Here is a 26,684-nt window from a genome sequence, read left to right on the forward strand (position 1 = left end):
GGAAGCCCAGAGGGAGGAAAAGGGAGGGGGAGGGGAGGAAGGGGGGGGAAAAGAAGGGGGAAGGAAGGGCCAGGAAGAGAGGGAGGGGGGGGGAAAGGAGGGGGGGAAAGAAAACAAGGGGGGAGAGAGAGGAGAGAGGGGAGAATAGAAGGGGAGGAAGGTAGGGAAGGGGAGAGAGGGAAAGGGGGGAGGGAGGATGTGACAGTGAGGGCTAAGTGAACGAGGAGTGGAATTACCTGATGCTAGTATGAACGTGGATGGATATCCATGGGAGGCATCCTGCCAAAGCAAGTGCCATGGTAGAATGGATAAGAGGGTAATAGAGGCTGTGAACGAAGGGTGAGCACAGATCACAGCACGTTCAACTCAGCCTAGGGCAACTGCAGAGGGGAAAAAATAGTATGTTGAATAGTCGATACTAGTGCCCAGAGGTACGGGACTTGAGTAAAAGATAGAAAGGTACTAACCTCAGACTTGCGCCAGGCTGATTCGGGTATGGAGACCTAGGAATGATGAACTGACCGTCAAAATAGCAGGACTAACCTGCCATTTGTAGCTCCCAACCCTGCGACGCTGCGCCGCGCCCCTGTGGGACGCTGGCGCGTGACGTCACAGGGTCAGAGGTTCCACATGGCGCGCGCACGAAGAGATCGCGCGCGCACGCATGCGCACTGGCCATCTGGCCACGGGGACGACCTCCCCACCAAGACCTGTGCAAGAGGAGGGGGCGGTCCCGTGTCCGAGACCAATCCCTCCACCAGGGACCTCACCAGGCCGCCGCGGGAAAACAGGGAGGAGGGGCCCGCGCCGGTGCCCTGGGCGGAGCCAGGGAATGGGAAAGCAGAGTCACAATACAGAATGGGTAAAAAGCAACGATAAGGAGGTTTAAGCAAAATAAAAAAGGAATAATAAAATGGTAGAACAAATTAAAAGGCTTAAATAGGTGAGCTAGGGATTGGTAAATACCCTGGAAACCGGTGCAATAAACCCTCCGAGGCATAGACCCATAAAACCTAATAGCATAAATGCATATAAGTAAGGAGGGCCAAGGACAGAGCCACATGAGTGGGTAAAAACATGTGGATAAGGGGGCGGGTAGCCAAGTAAAAGTGTCTGGCCGACCTAATGGGCGTCTGTCTCGGAGGGTTGCAACGGGGCTAACAATTAGCCATAGTGATAGTAATAAAGGATAAACTTGCATGTAGAAAGAGGCCCCCCCAGAGAAACACAAACTATATGTGTCAGTGGGGGTAAATTAAAAATGAAGGGTGGGGCAACTGGGGTCTGTAGGGTAGAGGGCAAAAATGACCCATCCCCTATGACAGCCCACCCCAGTATCCCACTCAACATGATGCCGGGTGTGTTATCCACCCAATGTATACGATTAGTGGAGTGGCCTCTATAATGGGTAATTAGAGTAACAAAAATTGTATAGGTGTACCATCATCCAGAAATGAATAATCAAAAGGATTGGAAGCCAGATCCCCAGTCAGGCGACCAAGAAGTGGGGGCATGTTGGACTATTCCGGTACGATAAACAGAGGTATGGGTATAGAATATAAAAAAAGCAGTAATAAAAATTATAATTGTTTTTATTGATGCAGAAGACACAACAATGGTAATACAATAAAACATAATAAAAGTACAGGTATATCACCAGTAGGATCATTGGTATACAGTACAACACAAAATCTCAGATATCATATCCTCGACTAGTTTCGCGGACATAAACCGCTTCGTCAGGAGGGAATCTGGAGATGATTTTGAGCAAAACAGTCTCAACCTAGCAAATAGAGGATATACAATAGAATTACCAAATTACATAATTAATATAATTATAATCTAGCATCAATATTCACAAAAAAGGTAATGCAACGTTCTAGGGGGAAGGGGAGCGAGTCTGCTTACCCAGGTCCCAACAGGTCCCAGGCGCGCGGCCCCACCGCCCAAGAATATTCTCCCACGGCGACCTGGGGGAGCTAACAGAATGACGGGGGTAATAAGCGTAAGGTAATTATTATCGGGTAATAAGGTAACCTAAATTATCACGCACAGAGGTAGAAATAAAAATTATGAATAATTAATAATTAATAATGAATAATAAAAAAGTGGGGGTGATACTAAAAAATAGTGATGAGGGGAGTGACTGGTGAGGGATATGAAATGGCATAATTTGAACCTTAAGTGTACGAGAATAAAAGGATGAGTATGTGACCGAAAGGGTAAGAATAAGTGATAAGAGCCAAAAGGCATGGTAGTGCATAATATGAGACAGTGGGGAGGTGAGAAGGAAAGATAGGGGCAGGGAAAGGGAGGGGGAGGGGCTGGGGACGGAGAGGAGGAAGGGGAAGTAGGGAGGTAAGGAAGCCCAGAGGGAGGAAAAGGGAGGGGGAGGGGAGGAAGGGGGGGGGAAAGAAGGGGGAAGGAAGGGCCAGGAAGAGAGGGAGGGGGGGGGAAAGGAGGGGGGGAAAGAAACCAAGGTCAACATATGTCTGGTCAAGCATGTGGTACCCAAGCGGGAGATGTTTTGGCCACGTGAGATACGCTTGAGACATATGTTGCAAATAGCAGCGGTGCGATCTGATGCACTTGTCTCAAAAAAGGCCCACACCAAAGAACTTTTTGAATAATGCGCAGAGACTGCAGCGCCCTGCACATGTGGAGCTTTGGGGTGTGATGCAGTCAATGTGCTGCCCTTAGGCTGGTCCCTGGAGAGCATCTTGCCTCGTTGGTGATGTGCCGCCTCCTCCTCCTCCTCCTCTCTCCTATCAGGCACCCACGTTGAGTCAGTGACCTCATCATCCCCTCCTTCCTCATCACTGGAGCAAACCTGGCAGTATGCTGCAGCAGGGGGAGCATGACTGCCAGATTGCTATCCTTCTTGGGCGCGTGTTCGGCACCGGGACCACGTGCCTTCATCAGGGGGAAGGCACGTGGTCCCGGTGCCGAACAGGCGTAGGGGAGGGGCCTGGACGGAGCTGTCAGCAGAGAGGGAGAAGGAGAATTTCGATACACACACCGCATCGCACGCCACACCGCGAGATTGACCGTTATTTGTTTGTTAAGGATGGTGCACTCACGCACCCATAGTATGTGAGTACCCCAGCAAGGGGAGAGAACTATTTTATTAAAATCCTTTTATTACACCTTGCAATATTGCGCTATGGAGTTTTTTTCTTTTGCATATATTATCTTCGTTTGAGAACATTGGAGGTCTGTACAGCTGGTTCCAAATGAGCACAGGAGTGGCTCCAAGGCTTTGTTTGACATAGTTTAATCGCTGTGTCACACACAGGAAGGTGAGCATATACACCTGTGGGGGTGGCTGGAAGACACTACAGCATGTTTCCTGGTGATACACTTTTGGAAGGAAGGATATGTGAATTTCACTAAATCTTTGGATTATGTTTCTTCTGGGTACTCTTATATTTTTGGATATATACGGTTTTGGACTTTATTTCATTCACCAGGAGTTATATCCCTTTACATTTCATTTGATTCATTATTTATGTGATATGTTTTTTGATTGATCACTCACATTGTGTGTTTTATATAGCACTGTGCACTTTATACCCTAGTACTTAGAGGTGTTTTCACTCAAGTGTATTATTTGTTAAACACCTATGTTGCTTATGTTTATTATTGCTGCACTTTTGATTGATGTGATTTTTTTCTAGCGCAGACACATTGTTTTAGTTTTATCACTTTGCACGATTATGAAACGTGACTAAGTGTTTGCAGCTGGTCTCCACTTAAGACTAATTACTCACCATTTGTAGGCATTCATCCGTAAGTGGCTCGCAGGGTTGCTCACTACTTTTGTGGTATTGTATTCTGACAGGGGGAGCCTCCCCCCGCCGGCAGAAAACAATGATCAGTGTTACCGGCTGTAGCTGGCGGCACTGACTGTTCAGGAAAAACCTGGCAGGCCCAAGAAAATGTTTGTCCAGGGTCCAATCAGTGTTAAAGATGGCCCTGACTACAGCCCTATTTCCTTCTCTTTGGGTGCAGAGTGCAAGAGCTGAATAAAGCAGGACTATCTATCAATGACAGTTACCGACTTTCATCCTTAATTATGCTCTCAATCCACAGCACTTAACTACACAATTTTTTATACTAAAGTGCAATATTTAAAAATATATAAACTGTGTAAACTGTGCAATAAAAATAAATTGCATACCAAATATCACTATAAATAAAAACAACCAAATTTTAAATAAAGTGCTTTTTGTTAATAAAATGCTCAAATATCAAATAAAGTACTTTGGTCTACAAGCCGCAGATTAGAGAACACATTGGCTCTTGCAGCAGAGGCTTTACAAATAAACCGGCAGATGATTCGGGGGTGCCAGGGAGGGCACCGGAAATTGTGAGTGTGATTTATATACATTTTTTTAACAAATATGTTAATAAAATGGTATGCGCTATGAGATCCATTTCTACTTGATCCTTTCCTATATGTGAGCTGCTTCATGGATCTGTGTCATAGAAGATGAAACCAGAGGAGGGTTGCCACCCACAGCAGTGCTGGGAAAAGCATTGCAGACCTACTATATGCATATGCTAAGGTGGTCTTGCCCCTCTGATGAGTGTGGACCCACTGGGCTAGGGCACCATTTGCACAGAGTGTTGGCGGTGGAAATCATTTTATTACATATCGAACAAAAACATCACTCAAGCACTTTTGTGCTTGTCTGACACTCCTACTCTCTTGATACCATATCGGACTTTGTCACTTGTTTGAACTGCACCAAGAATAATTCTTTTGTATAAATTTTTTTTCTTTCATGGATAATTCGTTGTACACATTTTATGCTTTTTTTTGGTTTTTGTGTGTTTCATTAGAAGCGGGTGAGCAGTGAGTAAAATCATTTCTAATGTGTATACATTGAAAAAGCGCAGCTATCCACAAGTGTGTTTACCTATTCTGTATATAGAAAAGGCTGCGCTGCTTATTAAGTGAGTGTAATCGTGAATCACTTAAATTACCTCAACTAATGCACCCATATGAGATGAAAAAACAGTGAAGAAAGAACTATATTGCTGACAAGTGCTTAAAATTAGTTCACACAAATTTGAGCATAATAGATTAATCTTTAGGTATGAAAATTCAAAAACTGAACAAAAACAGCAAAGTTCATACAGAAAGTTTCTTGCTGAGACAGTCTTTCATAAGAAAAAAAGGAGGAGAAAAAAACACCAATCTTCCAAACTATGTGAAGCATGCAATGCTGACACCCTGAAGAGTGTGATGATAGGGAAATTCCTCCACCTCTGAATAAGCTGCCCCTTAACAGATCAACTGATCTCTTGTTAGGGAGATCGTATGGGCTTGTGGCTGTGTCCCCCAGCCACTGGGTCTCTGTTGGACAGTATGTTAATTCCCATGGAAAAATACAAAAAGGAAAGCTCCATAGCGTGACACAATACACATTTATTAAAAGAAATAATAGACATGCACTTACAATAAGGTAGTTGTAAATCGCGTATAAAAACATATGCTGGCCGGCTCACAGCTGCTGCCCGTAGCTTCCGGGATCAGCGATGGATCCATCAGCATTGCATGCTTCCCATCGTTTGGAAGATTGGTGTTTTTTTCTCCTCCTTTTTTTCTTATGAAAGACTGTCTCAGCAAGAAACTTTCTGTATGAACTTTGTTGTTTTTGTTCAGTTTTTGTGTGAACTAATTTTAAGCACTTGTCAGCAATATAGTTCTTTCTTCACTGTTTTTTCATCTCATATGGGTGCATTAGTTGAGGTCATTTAAGTGATTCACGATTACACTCACTTAATAAGCAGCACAGCCTTTTCTATATACAGCATTACAAAGTGGAGGTTGTCTCACATTTAGGGGTGTAGCAGCATCAAAAATTTTTTTTGTTTTCATAGGTACACATATATTTTCATTGATCACATTTAGGGATAGCACAGTATTTTTTTGGTTTAAATGTTTACCTATTCTGTTGCATCTGATGCGCCCTGCAGGTCATGAATGCATGCTATTTTGCACCCGTTCACAACCCACAAAGGTCCTGTTAACCTAGGCTAAGGGGGAAACAGCAAGGCAGCAGAAAAGTAGACTGGATCTCCTAAAAAGGAAAAGGAGCTAAAGGTAGTTTGTTTTTTTATTTGTCTCCCTGGTGCCCAACATGTCAGACTCTGCCAGTGCTTCAGAATGTCGGCACAGACAAGATGCCATGGGCCACACATAGAGTGCTGGCAGTCTGGTTTTGGGCACCAAAGTCCTAGAGAAATAAAATGGTGGTAGTTCCAATTTTTTATTTCACACAATATTAGCCTAATGATTTATGAAATTCAAAATTTCAGTAAAAAATATACAAAAGATAATTTTAGGGCACACAAACACATTATATTACCACTTTGTAAAAGGTTGCAAAGACAGAAGAACAAGCAGTAAAACCAATTGGCTTTGAGAACCTCCTAAGGGGTCATATAATTGTGGACACTGCATAGAATGGCATATATGCCAAATGTAAAAGAGTTTGTGAACTCTAAAATGGGGAAAAGATAACTAATACATTTATCAACTGTAGTTGTAACAGATTTTATATATGTGGGAAAATTCCCATGCCAGGTAATGTATTTGGGAAAAAATAACAATGTGAAAACTAAGAAGAGTATTGGAACATGTTGTGATATAAGTCTGAAAAAAGATAAACTGATTCCACGTCATATGTGGGATAAGCATGGTGTAAAGCTGGATGGCCTCCAATTTTGGGGACTAAACCAAGTCAAATTGGGCAGGAGAAAGGGGAATATGGACACTATTACTGCGTATGGAAGCTAGGTGGATCTTCTCACTTAATTCAATGATACCTTATGGTCTAAATTAGGGCTTTACATATCTTCCATTTATTGATTGAAGTAGGAGTATGTCTTATATATAATAAGCTAAAATTATTTGAATAAAAAATATGGAGATTTAGAGAAAATGGTGGTAAACATAGGACTGTGGAGTCAATTGGATTATGTGTGTGTGTGTGTGTGTTGAAAAAATTAGTAGTGCACAATGACGTCTCGTCCGGCACAATGTGATGATGGGCATCATGTGTGTGCTCATGCTGTAACGTATACATGACATGCCTGATGACATCATCATGCATGCTTGGTGCCATCTTGTGAGATTATAAAATGCAAACCAGCACATTGGCATAGTGGTCCACAAATTATGATTTTGTTTAGAGAGGGGCTATTTTATTTCCTTTATGGGACACTAAACACTTTTGAGCATTATATTTTGCATTCTCCTGATGAAGTCATGAGAGATTTGGCAAAACATATTGGGTGGTTAGAGAAATTTTTGCTTCTTGACTTTTTTTGAAGGGTGGATTATTGGCTGTTTTGATACTGAGACTAATAGTCTTTTTTGGAGTATTTACACAAAGAAATAAAGATTAAGGTTAAGGAAATCTTCCACTAGAGAGATAGTGAGCTTTATGCAGTATAACTAAAGCTAAAACTTTTTTTTTAGTTTTGGATGGAGTGGAGAGGGCTTAGAACCCCTGTTTTTTATTGCAGTCTGTGTACCTGTTAAGGAGGTTCACCCTCTCTATTTGTCCTGTTTCCCTTTATCATCGAAAGTGAAAGTAAATGAAACCCCACATTTTGGGTTGCCCCCAGAAAAGTAATAGAGGAGAAATTTTACAATGGGGACACTAGTTCTGGTGACCTGGGGGTTCCCAAGGAATTCCCTTTTTTTGAAGTGACTTTTTTCACTTCCTGTTTTGGTTGTGGGACAGGAAGTGAATGGAAATCTCCCTAATGGGACACAGATGGCAAAAACTAAACTGACAGGGGTTACAACCTTCCCTTACTCTATCCAAAATGGAAAAAAAAGGTTTGCCTATAGTTCAACTTTAACCACTTGATGACCAGCCGCCATCATACTGCGGCAGGTCGACACGATCCCGTGAGCCGTCGTAGCTCTACGTTGGCTCCTTTAAGCGGAATACCAAGTCCACGCGCGCACGTGCCCACTGCACTGCTGAGGTGCCGATGCTCGTGGCCGATGGTCGCGATGACCGCTGGCCACAAGCGATCGCGGGCACAAGAGGCAGAACAGGGACGTGTGTATAAACACAAATCCCTGTTCTGTTCTGTGAGGAGAGACAGATCATGAGTTCCTAATAGCTAGGAATCATGATCTGTCATTTTCTCTAGGTCAGTCCCCTCCCCCTACAGTTAGAAACACACACAGGGAACACAGTTAACCCCTTGATCGCCCCCTAGTGTTAACTGCCAGTGAAATTAGTAATCAGTGCATTTTTATAGCACTGATCGCTGTATAAATGCCAATGGTCCAAAAAATGTGTCAAAAGTGTCTGATGTGTCCGCCATAATGTTGCAGTCCCGAGATAAAAATCACAGATCACCTCCATGCCATTACTAGTAAAAGAAAAAAAAAATAATAATAAAAGTGTTATAAATATATCCCCTATTTTGTAGACGCTATAACTTTTGCATAAACCAATCAATATACGCTTATTGCTTTTTTTTAAAAAAAAAAAGGGGATATTTATTATGGCAAAAAGTGCAAAATATTGTTTTTTTCAAAATTGTCGCCCTATTTTTGTTTATAGCGCAAAAAATAAAAACCGCAGAGATGATCAAATACCACCAAAACAAAGCTCTATTTGTGGGAAAAAAAGGACATCAATTTAGTTTGGGTGCAGCGTCGCACGATCACGCATTTGTCAGTTAAAGCAACTCAGTGCCGAATTGCAAAAAATGGCCTGGTCATTAAGCAGCCAAATCTTCCGGGGCTGAAGTGGTTAAAGGGATACAATAGAATCCTTTTAGATGCAGCTCTAGACTCCATACAGGTGAAAATAAATAACAGAAAAGATAGGAGTGGTAGGCTATATGGCTGACTTGATCAGATTTGTGGTCCACCTTCCAAAAATGAGAATGTTGGGAAATAAAAAAAAATGAAAAAGATATAAGTAAAAATGTAAAATTGTACTCCACACATCTATATTTTTGAAAAAATAAAAATGTATTTGACTTTAGTGGGAACTTACAGTAGATTAGCATAGGGGCCTGTTACACTGGCCCTACATGCTAAACTTCTTGAACTACTGACCATTACAGCAAACTGTAGTTTAAGCGACCCAACAGTTTGCTGTAATGAACAAGATACAGTAAATAACATGCTTGGGGAATGCCTTAAAGCTGTATGTGGTATTATGGAACAGTATGATGTATTACTTTAAAAAAAAACATGAAAAAAATGGCATGGAGTTTCTATTAAAGTTTCTACCAGACCCTTATCCAGGCATGCAGCCTTGACCAGGAAAGGGAGGGCAGTGAGAATGCCGTCCCCCTCCCCTTGCTGCACCAGACCAAGCAACATGTATTTTCACACTGGGGGGCACCTTGCAAAGAAGTGGTGCCAAGGCTTTCACCTTTGCAAAACACTTTGTCCCAAAGTTGAGAGACAAGGGTCTTTTCCCTATATCCTGCCCCACAAAAGGGATATGGAGGAGGTTACTGGGAGGCTTACAAGAGAATCTGAAAGCATGCTTTATAAAAATGGGGCTACCAGATATCTGCCACCTCCCTTTCCCAAAAATCATAAAATGTAAACAAGCACACTAATGCCTTGACAAAGTCCTTTAAAAACAATACAGGAAAAAGTCACTAATGTCTCCAATATAAATCCTTGTCAATCACAATGATCTGGTGGCCACCATGCGTACACATCGCATTCCCTTCATAAAATGACTGATCCCAAGCACCGCAGGATTGTTTCTGCAGTGACATTATTGACCAAATATGGTCATGACTATATTTGGTCAATGCTGTCTCTCAAGGTCTTCAGGTTTTTGTTTACATTACAGAAGCCAGGAATTTGGGCGGATAAAGTGGCCAATTTGGGAAAAATTGTTTGCAGGTCTTTGAAGGGTGAAAGATCTGGGTTTGGGTCAGACCCATGTTCATCTCAAGCCTAAATGTCATCCCTAAAAGACAATTCTGATTTCCAAAAGATCAGCAAATTTTCTGTGGATTGGAATAAACTTCTCATAATGGCTTTTTAGTCCTAGATACCCCTTACAAATGAATAATATATGAAAATGTTTATGTGAAATAAAAGTCAAACTGCATAAATATTTACAAAATATAGGGGTTGTTTTGATGTATTGGACTGTACATTTTAATACATTTCTGCAATTACATAGTTGCCAACAGTCCCAATTTTCCCGGGACAATCCCGATTTTGGGACCCTCGTACCGGATGGAGGGTGTCCCGAATCGGGATTTTCCATAAGGAAAATCGGGAATGTTTTTTTTTGTTTTGGAGCAGCTGGCTCCAGCAAAATGGCGGCCTGCAACTGCAACAGCGCCGCGTGTCTTGCCGAAACTAAGTTCCCCTGCCCCGTACTGCGCAAGCGCTGCGCCTGCGCAGTACAGGGGGTCCATACTTGCGGAGGGGAACTTTCTTGGCAGGCAGAACACCGGCCGGCCGCACCTGCACTGAAGGGGGGTGAGCGGGGGGTGAGGTGGGGCTGCATTGAGGGGGGTCTGCACTTATAGAGGGGGGCTGCATTGAGGGGGGGTGGCTGCACTAATTGAGGGGGGCTGCACTGAGGGGGGGTCTGCACTTATAGAGGGGGGCTGCATTGAGGGGGGTCTGCACTTATAGAGTGGGGGCTGCATTGAGGGGGGGGTCTGCACTTATAGAGTGGGGGCTGCATTGAGGGGGGGGTGGCTGCACTAATTGAGGGGGGGCTGCATTGAGGGGGGGGTCTGCACTTATAGAGGGGAGCTGCATTGAGGGGGGGTCTGCACTTATAGAGGGGGGGCTGCACTAATTGAGGGGGGCTGCACTAATAGAGGGGGCTGCACTGAGAGGGGGGGCTGCACTAATAGAGGGGGGCTGCACTGAGGAGGGGCTGCACTAATAGAGGGGGGGCTGCACTAATAGAGGTGGGGTCTGCACTGATGGAGGGAGTCTGCACTGATGGAGGGGATCTGCACTGATGGAGGGGATCTGCACTGATGGAGGGGGTCTGCACTGATGGAGGGGATCTGCACTAATGGAGGGGGTCTGCACTGATGGAGGGGGTCTGCACTGATGGAGGGGGTCTGCACTGAGGGGGTCTATACAGACTCTGCCGGGGCACCTGATGCAAGGACAGACTCTGCCGGGGGCACCTGATGCAAGGACAGACTCTGCCGGGGGCAGCTGATGCAAGGACAGACTCTGCTGGTGGCAGGCGACGTGGCTAGTGACACGCTCAGGGATCCCACTGATTCGGCATTATGGTGAGTTGAATGATTTAATTTTATATTACAATGTAATAATAGAAATAATGCGCTTCAATCATCTTGACACCATAACAACCATGGTGCCGGGATGATTGAAGCGTTAACACCTGGCGTTTGGAGTATCTTTATCTGCTGATTGTTAAACTTTCTAGAATACACATATTTCTATTGTGTAGGATCTGGGGCTGCTGTCCCGTCATTCCCCCTCTCCCCCTTTCCCTCTCCATCCCTCATTTATCTCAAACTCTAACCACACCCTATCGAGCCACGGCCATTTAAGCCACGCCCATTTTTACACGCAGGCCACGCCCATTTTCACAGCGGGCCGCACTTGTAATTTTTTTGCTAGGCCACGCCTACAAACAAATGCCCCGTCCCCTAATTATTGCACGGCTCCGCCTACAGCCAAAAAAGTGTCCCACATATTTTTTTGCAATGTTGGCAACTATGCAATTAGAAATAAGTTGATAGAACAGAATGTTTGTCTAATCTAAACATGTAATTGCTTTTTGCCTTACTGAAATGTTCTCTTGGGCTACAATCTCACCTCGGGGCCTTAGTAAACTGGTAAGGGCAAGGCAATCCTGTCTGTGAACCAACTCTTCTGTAGTTTACTCTAGTTATGCTAGTGCTAAAATTGGAGGGACAATATCAGCAGAATAATTGTGAGAAGCTCAAGGATCGGCAAATGTGACACTGCTTATTATTCTCCGGGAAATATCTGCCTGTCTATGGCCAACATAATAACGCTTATACAGATAAGAGGTTTGCATATACCCAGGGGCGGACTGGCAACACTCAGGGCCCCGGACCAAATAAAGCAAGGGCCTCTGACAGGCCCCGCCCATGACCCACCCCTGACCCCACCCTGACCCCGCCCATGGTCCCACCCCTACATTTTGCACAAAGTACAAAATCTGCCTTTTTTTAATGGGACCTGGAGGGAGGTCTCTCTCTAATAGGGTCCATTAGAGAGTCTGTTAGAAAGCATCTCCTCCAGGACCCATTAGAGATTACAAAGGAGTCTAATGGGACCTGGAGGGGGGTCTCTTTCTAACAGAGTGTACAGTGAACATCTTCATTCACTCTGGTCCTCACTGGACCCCCTCCTTGTGCCATGACTCTCACCCCTGCCCCAACCTCTCTCAAAGTAGAAAAAAATTGACACTGTGTAGCGCTCCTCTTACCTTAACTATGGATACTGTACCTGTGGCTGGCTGGCTCCCACGTCCTCTGTGGCTGGCTGGCTCCCTGGTGTGGGTGGGTCACCGTGGGTGGCTGGCTGACACCCTGGCCCTGCTGTGGTCAGTGTAGAAATCCCCATTACATTGGTGGTCAGTGTAGAAATCCCCATTACATTGGTGGTCAGTGTAGAAATCCCCATTACATTGGTGGTCAGTGTAGAACCCCCCACTATATACTGTACATGCAAAAGATTTCCAGTCTAGCTCTACAAGATTCACAATTTGACACAGTGTAAAAGGCTCCTAACTAGTTAAATTACCCAGGATTTTTGCCAACTATAAAAAACCTTCAACCCATCATAACAGATGCCGCTGTACTCAGCAAAATGGCCATTGGTCAAATTATATTTTCTTAATATTTCATGCCAAATGAGTTTTCCCTGCAATAAATGTGTATCACTGTATTCTCTACAAGAACTGTTGGATTGCCAACACTTTAAAGAGATTATACAAACTAAGGCTAGCCATACACGTTAAAATTTATTTTGTGAAGTCACTCAATTCCACTATCCACACTACAGAGTGTGGATGGGGGGGGGGTGTCCTCTGGTGGCTATTATACTCAAACATTGTTCAGTATGTTAATGATATGCCTCTTATAGAACCAGTTCATTTTAAATAAATGTCCCATCCGATTAAATTATATTCCCTGTTTACACTGGCTTGCTGGATGGAAAACAAAAAAAAAGTGTCCCTGTACAAAAAATATATATATATTTTGAAAGGTTGACAACAATATCATATTCGGACATAACCTTTTAAGGATATTTTAAGACAAAAACAAAATTCCTTTTTCTGAAAGTGAAACTAAGTGAAAGAAATCCATGTGACTGTTCAGTGTTTTGTTGGCACATCGGGCTAAAGGGAAATCATTCCACAAAGACTCAGGATGGCGGAGAGGACTATTCTGGGAATACTGATTCTTCTCTCTCTGTGCCAGACATGTAAGTTTTAACCTTTTATCATTGGTGAGGGGGAATGAGCCATTCATTTAACTATAAAGATGATATATACAGTTGGGACGGAAAGTATTCAGACCCCCTTAAATTTTTCACTCTTTGTTATATTGCATCCATTTGCTAAAATCATTTAAGTTCATTTTTTTGATCATTAATGTACACACAGCACCCCATATTGACAGAAAAAACACAGAATTGTTGACATTTTTGCAGATTTATTAAAAAAGAAAAACTGAAATATCACATGGTCCTAAGTATTCAGACCCTTTGCTCAGTATTTAGTAGAAGCTCCCTTTTGATATAATACAGCCATGAATCTTTTTGGGAAAGATGCAACAAGTTTTTCACACCTGGATTTGGGGATCCTCTGCCATTCCTCCTTGCAAATCCTCTCCAGTTCTGTCAGGTTGGATGGTAAACGTTGGTGGACAGCCAATTTTTAGGTCTCTCCAGAGATGCTCAATTGGGTTTAAGTCAGGGCTCTGGCTGGGCCATTCAAGAACAGTCACGGAGTTGTTGTAAAGCCACTCCTTCGTTATTTTATCTGTGTGCTTAGGGTCATTGTCTTGTTGGAAGGTAAACCTTCGGCCCAGTCTGAGGTCCTGAGCACTCTGGAGAAGGTTTTCGTCCAGGATATCCCTATACTTGGGCACATTCACCTTTCCCTCGATTGCAACCAGTCGTCCTGTCCCTGCAGCTGAAAAACACCCCCACAGCATGATGCTGCCACCACCATACTTCACTATTGGGACTGTACTGGACAGGTGATGAGCAGTGCCTGGTTTTCTCCACACATACCATTTAGAATTAAGGCTAAAAAGCTATATCTTGGTCTCCGACCAGAGAATCTTATTTCTCATTATCTTGGAGTGCTTCAGGTGTTTTTTTAGCAAACTCCATGTGGGCTTTTAGGTGTTTTGCACGGAGGAGAGGCTTCCGCCGGGCAGGGCCGGACTGGGTATGAAAACCAGCCCTGGAAAAAATGTCATACCAGCCCCATAGCATTATTATACCAGCCCAACAGCATAACGTCATTATTTTCTTGTTCATAAAATGGAAAACCATGCATTTTAAAGCACATTTAAAGAGTGCATTTTTTATAGATAAGACACATATAAAAGCACATAGGGCTTTATATATATATATATATATATATATATATATATATATATATATATACACTGCTGTGCGTTCGCTGCTTACACAGTGCTGTGTTAGGAAATCAAATAAATCGCTTCCCTAACACTGACCCGCCTCTCAGCCAATCAGGTGCACTGGGTCTGGTTACCTGTCACCTGATTGGCTGAAGCGACAGGCGCTGTGATCGGAGTGAGCGTGGAGCAACGCGCTGACCTGAGACAGGTAAGTGCCGGGCGGGGGGGGGGGCACTGGCAGGAATTGATGGGGCAAACTGGCTGAAATTGATGGGGCAAACTGGTGGCAATTGATGGGGCAAACTGGCGGCAATTGATGGGGCAAACTGGCGGCAATTGATGGGCACAGTGGCTGCATTTGATGGGCACAGTGGCTGCGTTTGATGGGCACAGTGGCTGCGTTTAATAGGCACAGTGGTGGCGCTTGATGGGCACAGTGGTGGCGCTTGATGGGACAGTGGTTGTGTTTAATGGGCACAGTGGCTGCAATTGATGGGTAGTGGCTGCGTTTGATGGCACAGTGGCTGTGTTTGATGGGCACAGTGGTGGGAATTTATGGGCACAGTGGCTGCGTTTAATGGGCACAGTGGTGGCAATTTATGGGTACAGTGGCTGTGTTTGATGGGCACAGTGGTGGGAATTTATGGGCACAGTGGCTGTCTTTAATGGGCACAGTGGCAGCAATTGATGGGTACAATGGCTGCGTTTGATGGCACAGTGGCTGTGCTTGATGGGCACAGTGGCGGGAATTTATGGGCACAGTGGTGGGAATTTATGGGCACAGTGGCTGCGTTTAATGGGCATAGTGGTGGGAATTTATGGGTACAGTGGCTGCGTTTGATGGGCACAGTGTCTGTGTTTAATGGGCACAGTGGTGGCAATTTATGGGTACAGTGGCTGGGCTTGATGGCACAGTGGCTGCGTTTAATGGGCACAGTGGCTGTAATTTATGGACACAGTGGCTGCGTTTAATGGGCACAGTGGTGGCAATTTATGGGTAAAGTGGCTGCGTTTGATGGGCACAGTGGCTGTGTTTAATGGGCACAGTAGTGGCAATTTATGGGTACAGTGGCTGGGCTTGATGGCACAGTGGCTGCGTTTAATGGGCACAGTGGCTGTAATCGATGGGTACAGTGGCTGCGTTTGATGGTACAGTGGCTGGAATTTATGGGCACAATGGCTGTAATCGTTGGGTACAGTGGCTGGAATTTATGGGCACAGTGGCTGTAATCGATGGGTACAACAGTGGCTGCGTTTGATGGTACAGTGGCTGGAATTTATGGGCACAGTGGCTGTAATCGATGGGTACAACAGTGGCTGCGTTTGATGAGAGAGAGAGAGAAAGAGAGAGAGAGAGAGGGCGGCAATTGATGGTTACAGTGGCTGCGTTTGATGGCATAGTGGCTGCGATTGATGGGCACAGTGGCTGTGTTTGATGGGCACAGTGGCGGCGTTTAATGGGCACAGTGGCGGCGCTTGATGGGCACAGTGGTGGCGCTTGATGGGCACAGTGGTGGCGCTTGATAGCACAGTGGTTGTGTTTAATGGGCACAGTGGCTGCAATTGATGGGTACAGTGGCTGCGTTTGATGGCACAGTGGTGGGAATTTATGGGCACAGTGGCTGCGTTTAATGGGCACAGTGGTGGCAATTTATGAGTACAGTGGCTGTGTTTGATGGGCACAGTGGTGGGAATTTATGGGCACAGTGGCTGCGTTTAATGGGCACAGTGGTGGCAATTTATGGGTACAGTGGCTGCGCTTGATGGCACAGAGGCTGTGTTTAATGGGCACAGTGGCTGCAATTGATGGGTACAGTGGCTGCGTTTGATGGCACAGTGGCTGTGTTTGATGGGCACAGTGGCGGGAATTTATGGGCACAGTGGCTGCGTTTAATGGGCACAGTGGTGGGAATTTATGGGTACAGTGGTTGCGTTTGATGGGCACAGTGGCTGTATTTAATGGGAACAGTGGTGGGAATTTATGGGTACAGTGGCTGCGTTTGATGGCACAGTGGCTGTGTTTAATGGGCACAGTGGTGGCAATTTATGGGTACAGTGGCTGGGCTTGATGGCACAGTGGCTGCGTTTAATGGGCACAGTGGCTGTAATTTATGGGCACAGTGGCTGCGTTTAATTGGCACAATGGTGGCAATTTATGGGTACAGTGGCTGCGTTTGATGGGCACAGTGGCTGTGTTTAATGGGCACAGTGGTGGCAATTTATGGGCACAGTGGCTGCGTTTATGGGCACAGTGGCTGTAATCGATGGGGAGGGAGGGAGAGAGAGAGAGAGAGAGAGAGAGAGAGAGAGAGAGAGAGAGAGAGAGAGAGAGAGAGATAAGGGGGGGCAATTACTGGAACCAATCCCCTGTATGTCTTTCTCTACAACAGCTGAAAGCTGGCTTCTTTTCCTCTCTCTCCCGTTGGCTTGGCTTTCAGCTGCTGCAGAGAGAGCCATACAAAGGATTGGTCCCAGTAATTGCCCCCCTGCCACACAGATCACCCTCCCTGTGCACCTTACATTTCCCCCAGCTGGCTCCTCCACTCCCGAAGTGCTGATGGCTTCCATCCTCTTTCCTGCCGGAAGCTGCAAGCACACAATAGGATCCTTCAAGTTTGAAAATGGGGGAAGGGTCTAGTAAATATGTAATATTTACCAACCCTTTCCTTTACTGAATAAACACAATGAGTGATCAGTACTGATCACTTACTGTGTTCATTCATTTCTGAAGCATTGGCTGTATGGGGCCTCATATCAGGTTGTCCATATGGGACCCCATGGTTTCTAACAGCAGCCTTGGTGGTCAGTGTAAATCTCTCCTTATATTGGTGGTCAGTGTAGAAATATCCCTTTACATTGGTCGTAGGTGTAAATTCCCTGTTACACGACAGTCAGTGTAAATTCCCCATTACATTGGGGGACAGTGTAAGGTCTCCCCTTACAGTGGTAGTCAGGGCAAATTCTCCATTACATTGTTGGTCAGTGTAGAATTTTCCCCTTACATTCGTGGATAATGTAAAGTCTCCCATACAATGGTAATCAGCGTAAATCCCGCCTTACATTGGTGGTTGCTGTAAATGCTCCTATTACATTAGTGGTCAGTGTAAATTTTCCATTACATTGATGGTCAGTGTGGAAATCTCCATTACATTGGTGGTCAGTGTAAATTCTCTATTACATTGGTGGTCAGTGTAAATTCTCTATTACATTGGTGGTCAGTGTAGAACCCCCCACTATATAAATGCAAAAGAAATCCAGTCTAGCTCTACCAGATTCACAATTTGCCACAGTGTAATGCCTCGTAACTAGTTAAATTACCCAGGATGTTTGCCACCTATAAAAACCTTCAACTAATCAGCCATCATAACAGATGCCACAGTGCTCAGCAAAATGGTCAAATTAAATTTTCTAAATATTTCATGCCAAATGAGTTTTCCCGGCAATAAATGTGCATCACTGTATTCTCTGCAAGAACTGTTGGATTGCCACTCTTTAAATAGATTGTACAGACTAATGCCCCGTACACACGATCGGAAATTCGGCCAGCAAAAGACGTATGAGAGCTTTTGGTCGGAAAATGTGACCGTGCGTATGCTCCATTGGACTTTTGCTGGCGGAATTCCAGCCAGCAAAAGATTGAGAGCATTGTTAGGCGCCCGTCTTCTCCTTGTGGCCTAGGCTCTTGGATGTGGCTCAGTGGAGGTCCTCGCCGGCGGTTAATCAATAACACATACACACACTAGGTATGCTGAAATGATTACAAGTCTTTATTTTTAGATTCGCTTTTTTATGCTGTCTTTACAAGACTCTGCCCACAATTTGGGGGCCAATCAAAATGATAATACATATTAGCATATTCGGTAATTTCCAAACATATCCCAACCTTGTGATTTTCCAAACATTAATAGTGTCTACATCTTGTGATATCAAAAAGGGTGACCCCTGTAGTTCAAGTTAATAGGTCAAAACATTCCTCATCCTCTGTCACTTGTCTGCTGGACAACCGCAGCTTCCCTAAAAAGTACGGAGACAAAACCACAAGCAGATGTTTCCTCAGATGAACACAGAAAAAGAGGAAAAGACATATATGAGATATTTCAGTAAATCATAAGACAGTCTGATCTTAATCAAAAATATACTAAGATATGTTTCTGATTATTAAAGCAAAATAAGCAATGTGAAATCATGAATCATGAACAGAGTGAAATCAACAATTAATCAATTAATCAATAATGTAATGTAATATGGAATCTCCTTACAATCCTCCCTTTGACCATTCGATATCATCGAAATGGTCATTCTACCAAGTAGGTATAAATACTATCAGAATCAGACATGTCCAGAAGCATAATGTTTTTCCTGACACAAAGGTGGAAATCATTTTGTCAGGTACTGTGTGCAAAGTTCTGTTACACGTTTCTTCTTGTTGGTGGGGGATTGGTCTCGTCGTCCAGAGAGATTTGTGTTATGCCTTCTTGAATGTCCTTCAAACCTGGTCGCTGTTCCTGGTCAGAGGAGTCTTGGGGTGCTGGAGGAGGGTCAGGGGTCTGGGGTTGCTGTGGACACTTCCTTAACCGGCTGGCGTGGATCCAGGTGTTTCCCAGATCGGTCAGTACAGCAGTTCTGGAAACCTTCCCTATCTTCCAAGGTCCAGAGAAAATGGGTCCAACCTTCTTTTTGTGTGCCAGTTGTTTCACCAGTACTTTGTCTCCTGGGATGAAGGGATGAGTAGGTTCTGTTGAAAGAGGAGAAAAGGTGACAGAGACTTGTTCGTTCATATCCTGTAGCATACTTACCAGATTTTTCACGTACATTTCCTGTTGAGAATAGATGTTAATGTCAGTGTTTTGATCTAAGAGGGGCAGCTCTATGTTTGCAGGAACTCCCATCAAGATCTCAAAGGGCGAGAGTTTTGTTCTAGCATGTGGTGTTGTTCTGATCTGAAATAGGACAGAAGGAAGGTAATCCAACCATCCTTTCATGGTGCCCCCCGTGGCTTTTTTTAACTTGTCCTTAATGTTCCTATTCATTCTTTCCACTACTCCTGCACTTTGTGGGTGGTAAGGGATGTGCAGTTTCCACTGTAAGCCTAGTAGCTTAGCTAAAGTCTGTGTAACAGAGGAGCTGAAGGCAGGCCCTCTGTCTGACCATATGGCCGTTGGTATTCCGAACCTACAAACCCAATGGTTCAGTATGCATTTGGCAGCAATTTTGGCAGTCTCACCTGTACATGGAATTCCTTCAACCCAACCTGACGACCATTTGCATACGATCACGCAAAGGTATTTAAAATTGCCTTTTTGTTTGGGCATGTGTGTGAAGTCTATTTGCAAATCTGTTAGGGGACCCAGGGGTGGGGGCAGGTGGCCATGTAATCCATGATTTTTCCCTTGGACATTGTTTTGTGCACAAGTCAGACAACTGCTGGTGAGGAGTTTTGCCTGTTTACTTAAGTTGTTCGTGCAGAAAGACTTTGTGTACATGTTTGTTAGGGCGGTGGTACCTATATGTCCTGGACCATGGAGATAGGAAAGTATGAGAACACTGCTTGATTCTGGTATGCCCAATATCTTCCCCTCTTTTGACCAAAGACCTTCTTGGTCCTTGGTCAAGCCATCCTTGACCCAAAAAGAAACATCCTCTTCTGTAGCTAATCCCTGTATTTGTGCCACAACGGTTTTAAAGTTGGGTGATGTAAAATGTTCTTTGAAGAACATTGTTGTGGGAGCTGGCTGACCAATGTACAGGGCAGCGGCTTTTTTTGCTTCTCTGTCTGCCAGAGCGTTTCCTTTGGAAATTCTGCTGTTATCTGATGAATGTGCCTTTACCTTGATGACCGCTATCCTCTTTGGGAGAAGAATCGCTTGCAGGAGTGCTTTAATTTGTGTAGAGTTAGCGATTGGCTTGTTGTCAGCGGTTTTAAATCCTCTATTCGCCCAGATTACGCCATAGTCGTGCGTGACACCAAAAGCGTACCTACTATCTGTGTAGATGTTTACCTCCTCATCAGAGAAAAGTATGCAAGCTCTTGTGAGTGCCTCCAATTCTGCTACCTGTGCCGAGGAGGGTGGTAAGGCTTTTGCTTCCAACACCACATCAGGGAGTTGGACAATGGCGTACCCTGTCAGGAATGTTGCATCAGAGGGGCGAGTACAACTGCCGTCTATGAAGACGTCCTGTACTCCTGGTAGGGGAATGTCAGTGAGATCTGGGCGAGGGCTGGTTATTGCTGCAACCTGTTCAACACAATTGTGCTTCTGATCAGGGTCTCGCGGTAACCTGAGTAAAGAGTGCAAAAGACGGACAGTGGGATTACTTGGTGGTGCGTGTTTGAGAGTGAGGTTATCAGTATTCAGAAGTGTGATCTCATACCCACTAAGCCTCTGTGCTGTCATATGCTGCGTGTTCATGTTTTGCAGGAGGTGAGTTACTGAATGAGTAGTGTAGAGAGTCAATTCATGGCCTAATACTGATTTGTTAGCCTCTTGAACTGCCATAGCACAAGCAGCAAGGTTTTGTAGACAAGATGGCATCCCTTGTACTTGGGTAGGCAACTTTTTTGAGAGATAGGAGACTGGTCGGTACCCGGTTCCATGTTGCTGTGTCAAAACCGCAGCAAAAGAATTTCCCGATACCACACAGTATAATTGAAAGGGCTTGCCATATTCTATCAATCCCAGGGCGGGGGCCTGAGTCAAACTTTTTAACAAGGCCTGAAAAGCACAGAGCCTTTCTGTTGTCCAATCTACTGTCTTTGGGGCGGTGGACAAGGTAGCCTCCCTCAGAATGCCATCATAATATGAACAATCTGGGATCCATTGGCGGCAATATACGATTGCGCCCAAGAATGAGAGCAAAGTTGCTTTGTCTCTTGGAGGACTGAGAGCCTGCAGGGCTGCGGCACGTTTGGGGGATACCAGCCTGGTTCCCTCCTTCAGAATGCATCCCAGGTATTCTACCTGACTTTGACACCATTGTATCTTCTTCCGTGATGCTAGGTGGCCAGACCTGGCCAGGTGATGTAACAGAGATGTGGAATCGACCGCACAATCTTCAGCAGATCGACTGCACAGGAGCAAGTCGTCCACATACTGTATTAGCACCGACCCGCGCTCAGCAGTCCATGACTTAATTGTCTCATTAAGGACCATGGAGAAGGCTGCGGGACTGTCCACATACCCCTGAGGTAATCTTGACCAGGTCAACTGCTTTCCCCTCCCCCATGAGAATGAAAACATGGGCAATACCCCTTCATCGATCGGGATGCTAAAAAATGCATTCGCCAGGTCTACTACTGTGTAGCAAAAGGAATCAGCAGGTATTTTCAAAAAAATGAAAGAAATATCTGCTACCAAAGGTGGCAGAGGTATAACCTGCTTGTTCACGGCCCTTAGGTCCTGTACAAGCCTCCACTCCCCATTTGCCTTTTTCACAGGGTAGATTGGTGTATTCCAGGGGCTTATAATGTGTTTCAGAATCCCTTTTGCTATGTAATCATTGATTAATGGTGTGATGCCTTCAATTTTTTCAAGTGGCAGGGGGTACTGCTTGTGATATTGTACTTCAGCGTCTGGACGCATTTGTGGTGTGTAAGGTGTACAGTTAATAAAACCCACACTCCCTTTGTTGTCTGCCCATATAGCATGTGTTTCTAGAGTGGGTGGCAATGATGCAAAGAGTCCCCTGAAAGTGTGTCTCTTTGGAGCATGTAAATCACAGAACGGTGAGCTGGCAGTGAGGGAGCCCCCTCTGTCAAATTTAATGGTGATATTCAGTTTTGAGAGTAGGTCCCTCCCCATTAAAGATACTGGACAATCCACAAGGACAGCAAAACTCTGGGTACACAGTTCCTGCCCTTCTGGAGTAGCCACGGGCAATGGTGGAGTGATGGGGTGGGTAATTGATGTCCCATTTATACCAATAGAGTTTCCCTCAGTGCAGTGCGGTGTGTCATATATGGCATCATTCAAACTACTGAATGTAGCCCCTGAATCCAACAATAGACATATCAGGTGATTGTCTACCCGCAATAGTACCTGCGGAAGACTTTTCCATGATGGATTGTAACACACAAGGCTGAGGGACGGGACGTACTCTTGGCATCCCTATTGTGGTGTCCGCCGAGCGGATGGCCACTGCATCGGAATGCGTGGGGGTGGTCTGTTAGGCTGAGGCTGGTATTGGGCTTGTGGTTGGGGTAGTTGGGGTTGTGGTGGGTGAGGATACCTGATATCCTGAAGGCGACGGGGGGTGGTGTTAAGATTCCTACCTCTCCCTCTCTGGGCGTTTGTTCTAATTCTGTAGGGACATTGGGACTTCCAGTGCCCCAGTTCCCCACAGTTAAAGCACCCCTGGTCTGGTGGGTAACCCTGATTTGGGGGATAAGATTGCATTGGTGGATAAGGTTGCATTGTCATTATGTGGGTGGGCGGAGTCCCACCAGTTGGCAGAGTCTGGGTTGGTGTCAGGGAGGGAAAAATGCCACCCTTCTGCTCAAATACCCCTGATGTTTCTCGTGACCTAGCATCCTTCATAAATTCATCTGGGGGTTGTTCTGCCCACTTTGGATTAGTGAATTTAAGCAACTGTGTCACCTTCGTATCGCCACCAGCCATAATGGTGGTGGTGAACAACTGGGGGTTGGCGTTATCTACTGCTTTCCACAGACCATATACCCGGGTACAAAATTCATAGAACTTTTCCTTCGGTCCCTGTTTTGCTAGGACAAGTTCCTGAAGTGCAGATGAACCCTTGTATATAGTAGACCAATGATTCCCCATACCTTTCCAAAAAGATACCCAATCTTTATCTTCTTCTATGTGGGCTGTCCATAAGGCATCTACAGGATGCCCTTCTGGGCTGTCAGGGTCAACTATACTAAGGATCCCTGCTATATCTTCTTTATCCAGGCTTGTCCCTGCACTGTATTTTGCAAGGAAAGCTCCAGCCTCCCTAGGGCTTTTCTTTGGGCTGGGGCATAACTCCTTTATTTTTGACAGTGTGCCTAGGGGTAGGGGAATATGCACTACCGTCTCCCCTATATGCATGAGTGGTGCTTTAAAGGCGGCACCTAGACTTTCCTGTTCCATGTCTATTTCTCTTTCCTCAGTAGAGGATTCACCCTGCTCCCTTTCCTCCTGTGGGGGTTTCTGGCTTATGGCCGGTTTTGTTTGGCTTCTGAGTGTGGTGGATGGCTGTGGAATTATCTTTTCCTTGGCCTCCTTAATCCTTCTTGCTTCTTTCTCTACCTCTTATTAAATTCTTTCTGTTTCTCCTCCCATTCCTTTTCCCTGGGGCTTAACTTCCTGACTCCTTCCTCTTCTCCCTTTTCCAGGGACATTCCATCCCTTTCTTCCTTTTCCAACTTCCTAATCCTCTCTTCTTCCCTCCTACGTATACCTTCTACCCGGACTTCCTCTTCCCTGTTTCTACTTTCGTTTTCCCATCGTGTAACCTGTGCCTGATCAGCTGCACTATATACCATGGTAGCTAATACTGCTGGATCCAGAGATGGATACAGCTGAAGACATGGACCCAATGTTCCATCCTCCTGTTTAACCATCACATAAGGGGGGGTGCTTCGGGTGATAGGGCGGGTGAGTTTACAGGTTTTGGTGTGGGGGCTTTAGTTACATACTTTGTTTTATATTTGGCTTAGTGGTAAGCAGGATCCATGTCCTGTCAACACTAAGGAACAGTAAACCAAAGGTGCAATGTGGGCAGGCGGGCGCTATCTCACTACAGTCAGGCTCCTGTCTTAGGTCGTTCATTTAGTACATATATGTGTAATACAATATCAACAAAATCCCTCTAAATCAATACAATACTTTACATTCAGTTGTCATACACATATATTATCATACACTTATCTCTAATTCTCTAATACTCTATACACTCTAAATACTTACGGTGTTACCTAAAAGCAAAACAAGCAAGAAAACAAGCAAAATCTTATATATACAGTGGCAAGATAAAGTTACATTATATGAACATGTTATAATAAGTGCACTTTTCAATATTTTCCCCAAAAATTGGGCGTCCACTTAGCCACTCCTTATACTACGGGCGTATTCTATACTTCCCGAGTTTTAAACACACATATATTTACTCAACACAGCAGTCAGACCAACCTAGTCAGACTATAAAAAACCAAAAAACCTCTGCGAGCCCTTAACCCTCCAAGGGGCCAGCCTAGCCCGTTGCGAAGGCACAGTTATGTAAGTGGGTGGATATACAAGGTTATTTGAACAAGGCAAGCATCAACACCAGTTACCAAAAATAGGTAAAAAGGAGCAGAATGTCTTACCTGTTCAAAACACCCCACTTCTGGTACCAAAAACTGTTAGGCGCCCGTCTTCTCCTTGTGGCCTAGGCTCTTGGATGTGGCTCAGTGGAGGTCCTCGCCGGCGGTTAATCAATAACACATACACACACTAGGTATGCTGAAATGATTACAAGTCTTTATTTTTAGATTCGCTTTTTTATGCTGTCTTTACAAGACTCTGCCCACAATTTGGGGGCCAATCAAAATGATAATACATATTAGCATATTCGGTAATTTCCAAACATATCCCAACCTTGTGATTTTCCAAACATTAATAGTGTCTACATCTTGTGATATCAAAAAGGGTGACCCCTGTAGTTCAAGTTAATAGGTCAAAACATTCCTCATCCTCTGTCACTTGTCTGCTGGACAACCGCAGCTTCCCTAAAAAGTACGGAGACAAAACCACAAGCAGATGTTTCCTCAGATGAACACAGAAAAAGAGGAAAAGACATATATGAGATATTTCAGTAAATCATAAGACAGTCTGATCTTAATCAAAAATATACTAAGATATGTTTCTGATTATTAAAGCAAAATAAGCAATGTGAAATCATGAATCATGAACAGAGTGAAATCAACAATTAATCAATTAATCAATAATGTAATGTAATATGGAATCTCCTTACAAGCATGTTCTAAATTTTTCGGTTGGGAAAATTCCCTATCCGAAAATGCGACCGTCTGTACAAATTCCAATGTTCAAAATTCCTACACATGCTCGAAAACAATTCGACGCATGCTTGGAAGCATTGAACTTCATTTTATCGGCTCGTCGTAGTGTTGTACATCACTGCTTTCTTGACGGTCGAAAGTTCAGAGAACTTTTGTGTGACGTGTGTATGCAAGGCAAGCTTGAGCAGAATTCCGTCAGAAAAACCATTCAAGTTTTTTCCGACGGAAAATCTGCTCGTGTGTACGGGGCATAAGGCTAGCCATACACGTGCAAATTTCTCTTGTGAAATCACTCGATTTCACTATCCACACTACATAGTGTGGATGGGGGGATGTCCTCTGATGGTTATTGTACTCAGACATTGTTCAGTAGGTTAACCATATGCCTCTTGTAGAACCACATTCATGTTAAATAAATGTCCCATCTGATTAACCACTTGCTTACTGGGCACCTAAACCCCCTTCCTGCCCAGACCAATTTTCAGATTTAGCGCTGTCACTCTTTGAATGACAATTGCGCCGTCATACAACACTGTACCCAAATTACATTTTTTTCCCACAAATAGAGCTTTCTTTTGGTGCTATTTGATCACCTCTGAGTTTTTTATTTTTTGTTAATAAATTTTGCAAACAGATAATTTTTCTCCTTTATTGATGTACGCTGATAAGGCTGCACTGATGGGCACCGATAGGCTGCACTGATGGGCACCGATTGGCTGCATTGATGGGCACTAATAAGCAGCACTGGTGGGCACTGATGAGGTGGCACTGGTGGGCACTGAGAGGTGGCACTGGTGGGTGGCACTGATGGGCGGCACTGAAGGGCATTGATAGGTGGCACTGAAGGGCACTAATAGGTGGCACTGATAGCTGGCACTGATAGGCAGCAGTGATGGGCACTAATGGGTGGCAGTGATGGGCACTGGTAGGTGACACTAATAGGCAGCACTGCTAGGTGGCACTGATTGGCACCACTGGTGGGTATTAATAGGTGGCACTCGTGGGCTTTGATAGGTGGCACTGATGTATTGGTGGGCAC

At 44.6% G+C, this 26,684-nt stretch overlaps 1 protein-coding gene across 4 annotated transcripts in view; it reads left to right on the top strand.

The window, feature by feature from the left end:
* Positions 1-26,684, top strand: part of LOC141148578 (uncharacterized) — a 202,464-nt gene that overhangs the window by 40,327 nt on the left and 135,453 nt on the right. For 3 of the 4 annotated variants that reach the window (XM_073636140.1, XM_073636142.1, XM_073636143.1), the window contains exon 1: positions 13,378-13,477. The exons of the other annotated variant lie outside the window; for it this stretch is intronic. In XM_073636140.1, the coding sequence (XP_073492241.1) occupies positions 13,423-13,477 (55 nt within the window). In that variant the 5' untranslated portion in view covers positions 13,378-13,422. Of the gene's footprint in view, positions 1-13,377; positions 13,478-26,684 lie in introns of those variants that run through there. 4 annotated transcript variants of the gene reach the window in all.

This window comes from Aquarana catesbeiana, linkage group LG06, assembly GCF_042186555.1.
Source record: "Aquarana catesbeiana isolate 2022-GZ linkage group LG06, ASM4218655v1, whole genome shotgun sequence".
Classification (NCBI taxonomy): Eukaryota; Metazoa; Chordata; class Amphibia; order Anura; family Ranidae; genus Aquarana; species Aquarana catesbeiana.